The sequence below is a fragment of the Corapipo altera genome, unplaced genomic scaffold, assembly GCF_003945725.1.
Source record: "Corapipo altera isolate COAL_440 unplaced genomic scaffold, ASM394572v1 75, whole genome shotgun sequence".
NCBI classification, from domain to species: Eukaryota; Metazoa; Chordata; class Aves; order Passeriformes; family Pipridae; genus Corapipo; species Corapipo altera.
In genome coordinates this window covers 5,153,181-5,168,643 of record NW_020884887.1, presented here as the reverse complement: position 1 = coordinate 5,168,643, position 15,463 = coordinate 5,153,181, and the positions used below count along the sequence as shown (strand labels likewise).

The 15,463-nt window shown below is 44.3% G+C and overlaps 1 protein-coding gene across 5 annotated transcripts in view; it reads right to left on the bottom strand.

The window, feature by feature from the left end:
* Window positions 1-15,257, bottom strand: part of PWWP2A (PWWP domain containing 2A) — a 32,139-nt gene extending 16,882 nt beyond the window's left edge. For 2 of the 5 annotated variants that reach the window (XM_027643200.1, XM_027643199.1), the window contains exons 1-2: window positions 14,602-15,257; window positions 834-2,528 (exon numbers count right to left, since the gene is read on the bottom strand). In XM_027643200.1, the coding sequence (XP_027499001.1) occupies window positions 848-2,528; window positions 14,602-15,257 (2,337 nt within the window). In that variant the 3' untranslated portion in view covers window positions 834-847. Of the gene's footprint in view, window positions 1-609; window positions 2,529-14,601 lie in introns of those variants that run through there. The other 3 variants (XM_027643201.1, XM_027643202.1, XM_027643198.1) reach the window with 2 other exon arrangements.
* Window positions 15,258-15,463: the final 206 nt, after the last annotated feature.

Below are 15,463 nucleotides of genomic sequence, written 5' to 3'. Positions count from 1 at the left end.
AAAGATTTCTTCAGGAAGAAAGACCAGTATGATTCACACCTATGCAGCATTAACAGCCCTTGATCCCAAACACTGAGCGACTCCTCAGCTTTGTCTTAGAGCTACAGGCATCCCTCGACTTCTCAGACCCTGAAGCGATATAGTTGTGCCCCCATGTGCATAGAAAGGTTGAGTGTTTAAGTGGTCACTACGATAAAACCCCATTTAATCTGGTCTTTAAGTCACACGAATTCTTCTTCCTTAAAAATTTCAGCACATCTCTAACGCCATTTAACCCGGCCTGTGTGGATCAGGACACGCCTCCGGATGTTTAAGCAGGCTTTGAACCCCTTTGGAGCGGCCAGACTAAATCCATTAGAGACTAGTTAAAATAATCTTTAAAGACCATTTAGACAAGGCTTACATTTCTACACTTCCCTGATGGGCCACCTAATAAAACAAAAAAGTCACAGCTACTACTTTCATCCCTTGTGTCAACCCTTTGCCACAAAGCAACTAGTTATATACTGGGTAGAAACTACTAAAAAATTCCCTGCAAATCAGCTGCCTTTCAGCTGAGGCTATGGCTCCTATGCATCGGGTGGTTGAGGAGGTTTTTTTTTTTTTATTATTCTTTAAAAAAAATTCTCACTTGAAAAATACTGAAGTCCTCACTTTAGGCTAATTTTGATTGCATGTTCAATTCGTTTAACTGTCAAGAAACCGCTACAAATGGAACGAGTTTAGTATAAAAAGAGCAGTCAACCGAGTGCAACTTCTGACTCGCCAAGTCCTTCATGGTAGTTCTCTAACTAGGCTATGGATTTTGTGGAGCCTCCAGGTTTCTTGCCTACCTTACTTTCCATGTTCACGTTTCAAACTGCGTCAGCAGGGCCCGAACCTCGGGGGTGAGCTGCTTAGCAGCCTTGGCTGCCTCTGTGACGGCCTTGCGGTACAGACCCTTTCTCTTCTTATTAAAGCGCAACTGGAAGCTTTCTAAAAAGGGGGAGAGCTGTGCAAGAGCAAGGAAAGATGTTGTAGTGGAGCCGAACCACGAGATACGAGCCTCCTGCCGAACTAAAAGGCCGGTATCTTTCCGGCTCACAGTTATGGTAAGGATACGGGCTGGCCACCAAGGGAAGCCATAAATCTTGGCCCAAACAATGTCCCCTACACATACGGTCCTGCCATCTGGTGTGACACATTTAGAGACGTTTTTGGAAAAGACTTCCGTTTTCAAGGAATTACTGAGCTTTTTCTCTTCCTTCGAAGAGGAGGAGGAGGAGGAAGGTGCATGCATGCTGCCTGGAGGAAAATCAAAGCTTTCAGTAGAGCTACACTCAGAGTTGGTGGATTTCAAATCATCTGTGCTATCACTACTACAAACTGATGCACTGGAAGAGTCAGATTTCTTTTGATTAAGGGTCATGTAAACCGTTATATTGCTTTTGCTGCCTCTCTTGCCCAGTGTCTGGTGTTCATCCTGATCAACAGTTACATGCACTTCACTCGTGTCCTGAACCTCACTGCTGGCCTCTTCGGGGCCTTCTGAGGGGCTCTGATTTTCTGAAGGGGCCTCACCTGCTGAGCGGGTGGAGGAGCAGCGAGACTGGGGCTTAGTTGCCATCTTGCCACTCCGTATTTTCTCAAGTCCTGTCTTGAGAGAAGAGTCATTTTCTTCATTCCGATACCTTTGTGGCTTTAAACGCAATCGGGGCGGGAGGGAACCTGAGCTGGTGTTCTGGAGACGCCGTGTGAAGTGGACCTTAGAATGTGCATTTTTGGAAGAGGAGGTTGCACTCTGCTTCTTTTGTGCCTTTTCTTTGGCCATTTTCAAGACTTCCCGAGCTTTTGCATGATCCATGTTTTTGCTCTGGAGAACTTTTTTTGTATTTAACTGCGCTTTTGAAGTATTTGCTTGTGCGGAAACTTTAACTACTCTGCTTCTGCCATGGGCAATATTTGAAACCTTGACCACAGCGTTCCTTTTCTGGCTTTCATTTTGGCTTTTTCCATCCACCTTATGGTCAGTCTTAAGTTTTTTATTCACAGTAGTCACACTCTCATTTCTTCGCTTTTTACTATCCTCGTATTTTGAAGAGTCACTTGCATTGCCACCTTTTTTGATTTCCTTTTTTTCTGCAACAACACTGTTTTTGCACTTGTCACACAAGACCTGCCGGGGCCGTAGTTTGATCGCGTTCATGATCGAAGTGGGTTCCTCCCTGTACATTTTACGCTTGGGCCGCTTGATTTTCCGGGGTGGAGGTTGAGGTATTGACTGGTTATACGTGTCCCTGATAAACAAAGGAGGAGGGTACGGTGCTCCCTCGTGAAAGAGAGGAGGTGGTTTAGAAGTCCATAGGCTTTTAGCTATGCTGGGCTCTGATGGCTGTGTGAGGGGAGAGTCATCAGGGACTGCAGCGTCAGACTCACACTTCACCTGTGCCTCGTCTTGGAATGGTTTACTTTGGAGCTGCATGGCTTCAGGTTTATCCTTGTATTCCCTTTTAGGAAATATGGTCACAGGGATTCCATGGGGTCCGAACCTTAAAGAGAGGAAAAAAATAAAATTGAATGTTTTGAGGGAACTTTGGCTGCATTTGTTACAAAGTATTTGAAAACCTGTCTGCATTAGGTAAGCCAGCACTTGAAAGACATGAATCCCAGGAAAATTAAAAGCTTCATATCCAGCCTTACGGGAAGCTTTGAAAAAGCAGGACACCAAAGCAAAGTCAGTAGAGAACTAGAAATACACAACTTCACTTATCATCAGTTCCTCTTGCATCAACGAGATGCCCTGAAAACGTAACAAAAATATCCCCTTGACAGTAGTAAAAGAATTAACTTTATACCTATAGAAAACACTTAGAAACATACAAACTCATCCCATCAACTCCAAATCTACCCAAGATTATTTTCCACACAAAGTCAGTTTTATGTGAAGGCATCTTCAGGGACTTTTACAAAATCCTTCCATTTTTAGCATATCAGAAAAGGATGAATGTTTCAGATTTAACTGAGACAAATCTGCACTGCATAAATCCTTACACTGAACAGAGTGCCATCACTCTTCATCCACAAAAGCTCAGCACTTGATCATCTGATGCATTACAGCTCAAAACTCACCAGCCTACCAGTTTTGAGTTTTTCCCAGCAAAAGCATCCTTATTGCAACTCAGTACAAACCATTCCTCTCTGTTCTGTGAGCAAACAAGATTTTAAACCTTTCCCTGTTTTTCTCCAGACTAGAATCACTTCTGATCCAAATCTCTCCTGCCCCATTTGACTAACAGAAAACTTGTCTCCACCCTGATCTGAGGAGAATAAAAAATCCCAGCAGGAATTAGGCATTGGTTTAACTTTCCTCTAGTGACAAAGGCAGCACATGGCCCAACAGGTACCAACCCTTCTGCAAAGGGCTGTGCCAGGGGAGAAATTCCAGGGGAAGCCAATGCATTTCATCCATTTGCACGGCATCATGCTGGTCTTCTCCTGAGAGGAAACCAAAAATACATTCCTTTTTCAGCATTGTAACTTTCAATCCACAGAAGCGGGCAGGGGTGGTTATAAAAGGTTATTTCACCTCCCTTGTGTTCCACTCCTCATCCCCCAGTGAGGTCCCAGCCTCACACAGAGCTGTCCCCGGGCTGCTCTGAGCACTGCCCGACTCCTACTCCCACTCACACACTGGTGTGTGGCTCCTATTAGTTGGTGTTTTAATACTTTGAGCTTAGTGCAGTAACACAGTGGACAAGGAATTGCAATTCAAATGTCAAATCTTCCATTTAAAAAAAAAAAAAAATCACTAAAACACCATAATGTTTATCCCACCCCACGTGACAGGAGAATGAAGTTATTCCCCAAGATCTGTCCTCAGGTTCACACTACTTCGTGTTGCACTGTGGCTGCTCAGCTGCAACTGATTGAGTTGAAGTTTATTTAAAATCTTTTCTGTCCAAGTTGCCTCCCTCAAAACTGGTTTTGAAAAAAGTCATCATATGTGTTAGAAGGTTATTTACACTGTCCCTAACCAAAGCCATCACTTGTTTGTCCTGCTTAACTGTTAAACCTCTTTTTACATCTAAAAATTGTAACTGAAACGAACAACTCACCCAAGGTTAAATTATCCACCCAGTTTGCACTTCATTACAGAAGGAGAACAGAAATAGCAGAGTCCTAAGCAAAGGACACCCAAACAAAGTTGTCATCAAGAGAAAGAAGGTTCAACACGTGACAATTTACATGCCCATGCTTTTCCATGTTACATTCCCACCTTTGAACCCTGGAGACAGAAGCGGGAGCCCAGGGGATACATAGAGCAGCTCTGTCCTGGCCCGTGGGCTGAGTAGTGCTCTTTACCTCAACACCTCATTTCTGAGGTTGGGACCCACTCCAGTTGAATTCCACACGTCTCCCAGAAAGGAGCAGCAGAACTAAACACAGACCACTGCAGTAGTGAGGGCTACAGTGACTTATAAACATTCAGCAGCTCATACAGACATTTTTCCAGCCTTAAGTCTGGCATTAAACCACCAGGGACTCACTCATAACTAAGTTTTAAGTTCCTTAAAGTCCCACAAGTCCATCAAGTGTAAAGAAGTTGCTTTTCCACAAACACTTTTCCTTCCACTAAGGATTGTCAGCAAGTTATTCAATTCCAATTAGGGATTTAAAAAAACCTATCAGCTGACAATAATTAGATTAGCAATATTTTCAGTGTTCCTTGCATCAAGACCTTCAGTTTCCAAGAGGAAATAAGATCAGATCCAGATCCTATCTTTCATCACCTGATAAAGATTACAGGATTTGGGAAAAAGTTAATCTATGATAAGAGTTGAAAACAAGGTAGGGAAAGACCTCTGCTGTGCCCAGACAAACATCTCAAGAGTAGAACTAGACAGGAGTGGAACATCAAATGTGCAAACCCCACGCAGAGAAACATCCCTTACAGCTCTTCTCACTGCCTCAGGAACTGCATTTCCAAACCCTCACAAGACATTTCCAGAGTCCAGTGCACAAGCCTTTCTCCCAGAGGACATTTATGTTGACTCTGATTTAGGAAACTAAGCACTATTAGTAGTGACTAGGAAGAAGCGGTTGACAAGGGCTGCAAGTTCTCCAGAAGGATCCCATTTAAGTACTTCATCTCTCTTTTCCCAGGTTTTTGCTCTACTGCCTCACAAGCCAAGTCAGCACGATTACCACTCCAGAGGCATAAGAAAGCCTGATGGAAACCTCAGCATATGACTGATACTGTGAAGTCAAAGATTAATACTGCACTGTAGACTCTCCTTTCCTTCAAGCACCTGCAAAATACACAGGCCAAAGCTGAAGAACAGGACAGCCAAAGTGGAATTTCTACCTAAGATGCAAAGCCGCTTTAATCAGACACAAAAACAATCCAGACTGAATCTCTGAAGGCAGAGTCTGCCTCACAAAAGGTACTGTTTTAACAGATGAACTCGAATCTCCCACCTTTGTCTACCTAAAAATGAATGAATCAGGGAATTTGAGAGAATTAATGGATACTGTTTAGTGCCAGTTATGCACAACCCTATTCCTGTAAAGGGTGTGTCAGTACATACAGACATGACTAATCAAGACAGTCCACCTGCAGTACAAGACAAATGTGGCAAAAGCCAAGAGACTGAGTATTATTTCCAACAGCTCAGTGTGTGGTGCCCTCATCCAACAGCAGACTGCATCCATAAACATGCAGTTTCTAGATTATCTCTGCTTCCTTCTTGGAGAATCAAGTTCTCCAGTTATGCAACTTGGAAGAATGACATGAAAATTAAGAAGAGAACACAATGGCAGAAAAACTTACAAATGAAACAGTAAATGATACAGGGGAGAATGAAGACAAAGAATAAGGCAAGAAAAGAAGAATTTGTTTTTCTTAAGAGAAACAGGAGAATGAAGACATGATCTTAAACCTACTCAAGACAAAGCATGACACAGCATCTAACTACTCCAACAGCAAGCAAAAGTATTTATTGCATGTACTGGGATTTCAAGTCCTATTTTCACATGTCTAGTACGTGGACCTTGAAGACAAATGCTTCTCATACGACCACAATAATAAATTTTGCTACACCAGCTACAAGGTTGAAATAGTCAGTAGTGACACGTGTAGGCAGGTTAGACATAAAACTGCAGAAGTATTTGGCTCATCTGCTACAGAGATGAAAAAGGACTAAAAGGTTACTGTGTAAAAAAAAAAAGTTAAAAAAAATCCAAGCAACACAACTCAGTTGTGCCATAACTTCACATCAGTCAATGACTGGGCTGTAGATCACCTCTGAAGAGAAACCATTTCAGTTCCTACATCACCGAGATGACCCACATATTTTGTTTGACACCTGTTGCACATTTAAGTACTGTAAGGAATTGCCTTGTCTTTATTCTAAAACAAACTAATTTTTTAAATATATTGATCCCAAGTCTCATCTGTCCCCATAATATTATTTTCATCCAGAAAAGCTACTCTTGGAAATATATACTTAATTACTGTTTGCTTAAAAAAAAAAATCCCTCAGTGCCCAGGTTCCAGCTGCCCCCTGAACACTCCTGACTAACTCACTTCTACCTCAGAGCATCTCACTTGAGGGAAGGATTCATTGACAGGGGATCTAAAATTGAAGTGTTAAAAGAAAAAACAAACTAAGAAATAGGTATTTCAACCTAATTCAAGGCAGTTGTGGAAAGCAGTGCACTGCTGCCTTGTACCTGTGCAAAATCAGAACCGGTTTTCTCTGTTGCCAGTTCCCCTCCTGTATAAGGGTCCTGGCTCCTTTTTGCTTTGAAAATGCACCTCTTAAGAGAGGATGGTGTAAAAGAAACTTATCTCTAAGAGGTTTTTCAGGTAACCAGGGCAATCAGTAGGATCTAATCATATTTCTGCTATAGATATCCCTTTAATATACATATTCATTAAAGACATAAATAGCAACAGGAATACCAGGACCAATATTTAAGTAAGAGACTAATGGGGTAGATGAGATCCACTCTGGCAGTTCAATGATATTTACAATGAAAAGAGCTTTCAACTGACCAGGATGTGCAGAGACAGAAATACGATAAAATGAGACTTTATTTCCACAGCTTACCAAATGGAAGTTAATTAACAGGTAGCCATGGCATCTAAAAGCCAGTTTGGGTACCAAAACTAGAAATCATATCGTTTTGTGTTAAGGTATTAAAACTTAAGTACTTCAAGGAAAGTAAAACTACTTTTTTCAAATCTAAATCCTACAAAATTACTACAATGAATACACATTATTACTCAATTTGTATGCAAAACAGCACAGTTAGAGTATTTTTTAAGAAATAAACATGACATAAGGAACAAATCCCATCTAAACCTGTATGTACATAAACATCCAAACAGTACACCCTGGGGCAAAGTGTTTTTACATTACTATGTGTAAGTCTTAAGTTCTCATCTTTAGCCTCCAATGTCTTTTACTTCTCTATTAAAAGAAAGAGAAATGAAAAAGCACCTTGTTCTGCCAAGAAGAGCCAAAGGAGAGAACCCACTGAACCAGTTCAGAACTATTTCCCATTTGTCTGTGGACACACTGAATTAAAGCCAACAAAGCACAGTAACTTCCAGTGTTCAAGTGTTAAATGAAGTCTGTTGTAAATGACTACGATCAAAACTCATCTTCACCACTAAGTCAGAACTGCAGCAATCTCCTATTGCTTATTTCTGCATTGCTCTTGTACTCAGTATCATCCTTAGTGTTCTGCAAAAGCCAAGACAAGCAACAACTGAGGCCATCTTTATTGCATGGATCAAAGTTCTAAGACCTTGAATGCTGGGAGTATAATAATATGCTGAAATAACATAGAGCTAAGGATATATATTTCAGGTATCTAAACTGAGGGTTTAAATTGTAATATTCAATGTAATATACAGTTAGATCATAGCTCTTTGAACACTAAGTATTGCAGAACTCCTCAAAGTAATCTGTATCCAAACCACAGATTATCCAACAACATATTTTTAATGAAGGATCTACTTGGTGTGATGAAGCACAACAATGGAACACATTGCTTTAAGTGGCAGTTTCCTGAAAAAACCACTCCCACAAGCCAAACAATCAACCCCACATTTTACTCACCTCCTGAGCAATGTAACACCAGATTAAATAGATTAGAAAACGTATATTTCACTTAGAGCTCTAAAAACATGGCAAAGGGATGAGGGACTCTCAGAAACAGCAAAACATTAAGATGTTGCCTCAGCACCAAGGAAAATTTGGTCAAAGATATGACAGTTCAAATTACATGATGTGTGACAATCCACATCTAAACACACCAGTGGGGAAGCTCACCTATGGAAAGACAGGTGTTTTTCAAGCAGGTGCTCTGGCCTGAAATCCAAGCTCTTGTTTCTCTTGTTTCTGGCACTTTTCAGGACAGAGGAAAGACAAGAGCAGGGCATGCACAGAACCTGAGTTTGAGAAGTATCCCAAGAAAGCTGGTGAGAAGTATCTAAGGCAGCAGGTGTCTTGAATTACTCCTGATTGCTGTAACCTGGGTCTCTGCTGCAACCCCTGCCCAAGCAGAAACCAAGTAATGGTCACCAATGTGCAAACAGCCCCAAGGCTGCATTAGCTCACAGTGCACCTCTCCACGGAGTTAGAAGCCCTTTGAAAGACTTCAGCTTCCAAGGAAGTGACTCCCAGAAGTCCCTGGAGTCAGGATGCTGATGCAGGCTCTGAAGAATTATCCAGTGTGGAGACAGAAGCTCTGAGTTGATAAGGCTGAAGATAACAGAGGTGGTCCTCACAGAGTGGGGCAGCAACACAAACTTTCCATCAGAAAGGATTTACGAGTGCATTCACAGAATTTCCTTCAGTTTTTTGTAACCTGGAGTTCTATCAAGGATGTAAAAGTAAACTTCAGAAGACAAAATGCTTCGAGTTTAGGCTTTCCACTAACTACTACAATTTTACTGGCATCTCTATAAAGCTGAAGGTCTGTTTAAACTGAAAGTATCTTTTAACGTCTACTGCACTTTAGACTAGACACTTTGCTGAGAAATTTGTTGATATATTTTAAAGTGTTACACAATTGCAAAACATTAGGAGTAAGAGAAAATACCTTGAATATACAGCTCATCCACATACCAGTCAGATCCAAGACACATGGAAGAGAATGACACCAGTGATTAATGGATGAACTTCAAGCCAATTCAGTGCCAATATTCATCAGTCCCACAAAAGAAAATAAAAATGAAAGCGGATTGAAAATTTCATCTCTGACCTGTCTCTCAACACTTTGAGCCAAGTCAATCAAGGAACCCTTAGAAAGCCAGGATAAGCCATGCTGCTGAAATACAGAGAGGAACACTGTATTACATCCCAGTCCAACAAAGAACAGCTATAGACTACAGATGATACTTCAGGAAAGAAGTCTGAGACACAATCCAGACACCCAATTTACCAGTAAGAGCTTCCTGGTTTGAGAAAAGGAAAAGTCACACTCCTTGTACTGGCTCAAAATCAGAAGCAGATTGGCAAGTGTTTGCAGTATTAATGTGCTTTATAACTATATTAGCAAAATACTACAAGCCAGGACAGTTTTGTCAGCTATTTCCACTTCCCAAGAGGAAACTTGAAAATGAGAAAGCCTTTCAAAAAGCACTTGATAAGACACCACAAATAACACTTAAAGTTTTGGATGTTGATAGAGACACTTTTCATAGAGAAGCTGAAAAGCTACAAAATCATAGAAAATGATAGAATGGAAAAACGTCACAAAGTCTTCTGATTCAACACTTCATGGAGCCACGAAGCTGCTGAGGGGCTGGATCTCCTCCCCTATGGAGACAGGCTGGGAAAGCTGAGGCTGTTCAGCTGGAGAGGAGAAGGTTGTATAGAGACCTCAGAGCCCCTTCCAGTGTCTGAAGGGGCTACAGGGAACCTGGAGAGGGACTGTTCATCAGGAACTGGAGTGACAGGACAAGGGGAAATGGCTTCAAACTGACAGAGAGGTTTAGATGGGATATTGGGAAGAAATTCTTTACTGGGAGGGTGGTAGAGAACTGGGACAGATTGCCCAGAGAAGCTGTGGCTGCCCCATCCCTGAAAGTGTTCAAGGCCAGGCTGGAAAGGGATTGGAGCAACACGGTCCAGCGGAAGGTGTCCTTGCCCATGGCAGGGGGTTGGAACTGGATGAGCTTTAAGATCCCTTTAAGATCCCTTCCAACCCCAACCATTCTATGATTCACTCTAACCCCATCCTCTAAGTGAGGCTACCTTTGTCATTCAATAAAACCTCTGTCAGTCACAAGCAAAATAAATGTAAATCACTGTTAACCCCACACACACACTCACATCACACCTACGCTTCTGGTGCCCTGGGGATAATGAAAACAAATGTCAAATAAGTGCTATGGATGTTCCTTAAATGCTAGAATTTCACCCAGCTCCTTTAGGCTTCTGAGAAGCTACAAAAGAGAGCAGGTGGTGAGTTGTAGGAACACTTTGCAAACAGGATTCAAGAGTCATCAAGAAAGAATGCTTTAACTAAAAACTGCTTGTAGGACTTTAAGAATTGGAAGCTGCCTATAAAAGTTTATTTTCATCATACAGTTCATGCACACCTTGCTGCAGGAAATCTCTCCTTATCTTCCACAACCAAACCTCAATAAACATAATTTCAAACACCTGTCTACTAGGAATACACTGGACATCTTTTAGATATCTAAGACTTTTAGGTCACAAAACAACTTTTTGTTCTTTCTTTCTCCCTCAAGAGCTATTATGAGCACACAGAAGTCAGATGGGAACTTGCTTAAAGAAAAAGGCAAGAAACTTGTCCATCACCTCTTTAGAATTAGAAGGAATATTTTAGTCAAATGATAAAGCAATAAAAAGTCCAAATCCTGACTGTTGCCAAAGCAACAGAATATAAATTTAATCCCCCTCCTCCCCTAATCTTTAGGAAGGGAAAAAAAAACATGCAGAAACAATTATCTTCTCTCCAGAAAAACAAACAAAACCAAAACTAAATCCTACATTTTAAGATTTACAAATGCTACACTCATCAGGTATTTTTGTACCACCTACTTCCTCCAGGTGCAGAGCAGGATTTGCACTAATTCCGACCCAGCAGGTGGGATGAACATCTCCTGTCCCCTAAGCAAACAGTGTCAGGCAAATGCCAGATACAGGCAGGTTACAAGGACTTTTAAATCCCATAAAAACATGGAATGATTTGGGTGGGAAGGGACCTTAAAGTTCATCTCGTCCCAGTCCCCTGCCATGGGCAGGGACACCTTCCACTATCCAAGGTTGCTCCAAGCCCTGTCCAACCTGGCCTTGGACACTTCCAGGGATGGGGCAGCCACAGCTTCTCTGGGCAACCTGTGCCAGGGCCTCACCACCCTCATAGCCAAGAATTTCCTCCCAGTATCCCATCCAAACCCACTCTTTCAGTTTGAAGCCGTTCCCCCTTGTCCTGTCACTACAGTTCCTGATGAAGAATCCCTCTCCAGCTTCCTTCAGATACTGGAAGGGGCTGTGAGGTCTCCACTCAACCTTCTCTTCCTTTCTGCTGATTTTCAAAACTTCCTGTGCAGCAGATTCACAAGACTGCCATTAGTACAGGCAGAGAAAATACCTCCTTAATTCAAATAAACGTAGGAATAAAGCCCACTGAACACCAAGGTGCTTGTGTTACAAACTCCTAAATGGACGTCCTGTTTATAGGGGGTAGGAGGAAAATCAGGCCTTTGATACAAATATCACTGATTTCATATCAAAGTCCACAAGAATGAAATGCAAAGTCAACGCATCATCTCAACAATGGAAAAGGAATTAAGGAGAAAAAAAAATAACAAAACCCACAAACAGCCAAAAAACTTTAAAACCAGAAATATATGGGGATAATTTTGCTTTCCTTTCACTGTGAAGTTCAAGTAATTCAGAACATGACCAGAAAAGACTAAAAAGAGTCCAGTGAACAGGTTTATAAAACAGTCATTAAAACTTGCTCTTAGTATTGTATGGAAGTAGCACCTTCACTGCTCTGGAAGGGAAGGAGAAAGTAAGATCCAAAAAGAAGTAGGAATTATTTTCTTCTGAGTATACAAACATTATGAGCATGTGCAGTGAACACATCAGTCACTTTTTCAAGGTACTGAATGAGTAAATTCTAATACAAATTTTCACTTTTACTTAATAAGAGTTGTCAACCTTAAAATATTGATCCCTTTGATATTAGGAAAGTTTGTAAGATTATTCCCAAGCATTTGAATGAGATGGATTTCAGGAACCACCCATCTTCCCTGCTGGAACTCCCAGTGCTGTCAGGTAAATGTATGCTGGAATTTAGGTGGTTTTCATTTAACCCTGGCCTTCTTTTTTAGTTTTTGGTCCAGGGGAAAAACTTGTTACAAGACTTCCAGAACCTGCCACAAATACAGAAGGACGTTCCTGGAATATGTTCATGTTCTACAAGTCCAGGTGCTGCTACACAAAATAAAACTAAACAGATATAATAAAAAGCTGACCTAAACAGTAATATCCTTTAGTCACCACTGAAGTGGTAAGACTGAAATTTGGCCGTTCATGTAACACCTTTGTTTTTCATAATGTTTCAACTTATTACAGGCAGCAAGTTCTTGGACAATAGAAACAGTTCAGTAGAAACAGAGCTCGTTTTCCACTGCATTTCCTGCTCTAAGGCATCTGAACAGAGACTCCTGTTATCTACCAATATTCACTTGTGACCAGCCAAACATTACAGACCTTATGTCTCAAAACTCAGTTCTTCTTGTCCAGTCCCCCTGCAGAGCTTGGCCTTTAGAGTTTATGTTTCACCTCTTGAATTCCCATGTAACAAGCACCTCTGTTACATGGGAAGATCACATGAATGGAGAGGAAGGAATAAGTGGTTCCACTGCAAAGAGAATCTGGGAGGAATAGCCCAGCCCTTTCCTCATGGCTTTTACACAGTTCCCACTGCAAAGGTTTGTCCCGGGGCTGCATTTGGCACCAGGGAGAATGGAGATGCTTTCACCAAGGCACAAGAGCAGCAGCCACCCTGCAAACCGACTTTTGCTGCAAAGGGTTGCAGATCTACTGCATGAAAGAAGGACCCTCAGTGTACAAGAACCTCAGAAAAACAAGGGGATGTTTGTGGTCAATGTGTGTTTAGGAAGGTCCAATCTCTCTCAGGAGTAAGGGAGAAGCTGGTATTTTCCTTCACCCCTTGAAGCACAGAACCAAGTGCCTCACCCTCCTGACCAAGGCAACAATGTCATTTTGCTGGTACAACTTCAAACCTACAAAAGAATCAATGTTACCCAGGATTACGACTTAATTTTCATCACCTTCTGCCCCACCTTGACACACTATTTCACGCTCCAAGTGAGTGCAGTCGGCAGACCACATTTTAGTACTTGGCTTCAAAAGACAAATTGGTAGTTTAGCATTTTATACCTCAACAACTGACAAATTTAAAACTTAATTCCATGGTATTATCCAAAACCCGGGTTTCAGAAAAGGCCTTGTGTGACAAGACCCAACCACATAGCAAGGCCCAGGCCAAAACTGCTGGTCTCACTTTCCTTCTAGGAAGTATTGACAATTTGGATATTATAGGAAGTTATTAAACATGTAAAAGGAGTGTAAAAATACATGTGCCCACACATGCAGCTTAAATTTGGGGGAGAAAAGCACTGCTTGTTTTGCATACCGATTATTTTAAATAATAACCTTGGTCAAATTTCACTCTTCTCTCATATATTTGCATAGTCCTTATAAGTCTACAAAACAAACACTAAGATGAAGAGGTATTTTCACCTGTAAGCAGTAGTTAAATTGTTTTATAAGATACAATGATTTCTGGTCTCCCAAGAACCCCTTGCTATAGGAAGGCAATGAAAAGAAGCAAACCCTAAAGCTCAGTCTGATAAGGCTGTCTGATAAATTATTTGGTGATACATAATATCCAAAATATCCAAAAGGATATTTAAGAACAATAAACGTCAACTCATTCCTTGCATACAAGGAGCAATTAGTACTAATTAATAACTGCACTGATAACTGCAACAGCCTGGCTTGAAAACCATTATTCTGAAAAAAGTAAGTACTGAAAAATAAGGTTACCTAGGCAATGTAAGCCAGAACGAACAGGGAAAAGAGATCTCTGAGTCTGTTTCGTACATCTGTAGCTCGGGTCCTTTTCCCAGGCACACAGGGATGATGCTGCAGGCGCCGTGGAAACCCAGCCAAGCCCAAAGGCTGTGCGCCCATGTGCTCGCGCCTCTCCCATCTTCCCATTCCCATTCCCCGGGCCCTTCCCACCCTTGGCTGGAAGGGTCGAGGAGGAGGAGAAGGATGCCCGGGAGCTGATGCTCCGCTCCCCGGGGAATAGCAGCCGCTCGGTCCCAGGCGGACCGGGGCCAAGGAGGGAATGGGATGGGAGGGGAAGGGAGTGCAGTGCAGGGGGGGCTGCAGCCGCCGTGCCCTCCGCCCCTGCCCGGGCAGCGCCCCCGAGGGTCCCGGGGCCCGCCCCCCATCCCGCCCCGGGGGGCTCCGGGCGGGCTCCCGGCCCCGGCACTGGGTGGGGGGCTCAGCCGGCTCCCCCCCGAGCTCTCACCTTTTCGAGAGGTCCATGAGGACCCCGGAAAAAAGCTTCTCTCCCAGCCGGAACGAGACCACCAGGGCGTCCTCGATGATGTGGTCCAGGGTGACCCGCACCTCGGAGCCGGGCAGCAGCGCCGGCGCCTCCGCCTCCCCCGCGCCCGGGGTCGCGGGCACCGGCGGATCGGGCTCCACGGCGGCGGCAGCATCCGGCTCCTCCTCCTCCGGCCGGGACGGCTCCTCCCCGGGCCCCGCGGAGCCCCCGGCAGCCGGCGGGCAGGGCTGCGGCGGCTCCCGGGCGGGCTCGGGCGGCGGGCAGGGCTGCGGCGGCTCCGAGCACCCCGGGCTGGGCGCCGCGCGGGGCTCGGACCGCGGCGATTCCACTGCGGGGCTGCGGGGTGACGGCGGCGGCTCCTCCGTCCTCCCCGCGTCCGGCTCCCGCGTCCCGCCGGGGCTCCGGGCGCGCTGCACCGGCGGCGGCTCCTCGGCCTTGCCGCCGTCGGCCTCCTCGCCATCCGGCACCGCCGACTCCACGGCCTCGCTGACGGCGGGAGGAGGGTCCGCGCCGGCCTCGCTGCCCGGGATCGGCTCCATCTCGGGCTCGGCCTCGCCGGCACCGCCGTCCCCCGGCACCGCCGCAGTCGCCGCCGCCTCCGCAGCCATGGCCGCCATTTTCTCCGCCGCCTCCCTCCAGCCGCGGGAGCGACGGCCACGGCCCGCGGGGAGGGAGGGCCCGCCCCCCACGCCCGCAGGCGGCGTCCGATTGGCGGGCGCGCCGCAACGCTGCTCTTCTACTGGAAGGCGCAGCGGTCCGTCAAACCCCGCGGGAACTTCCCGTTGGCCAGCGGGGGCTTCATTCAGCGCGGAGTCGGGAAGGG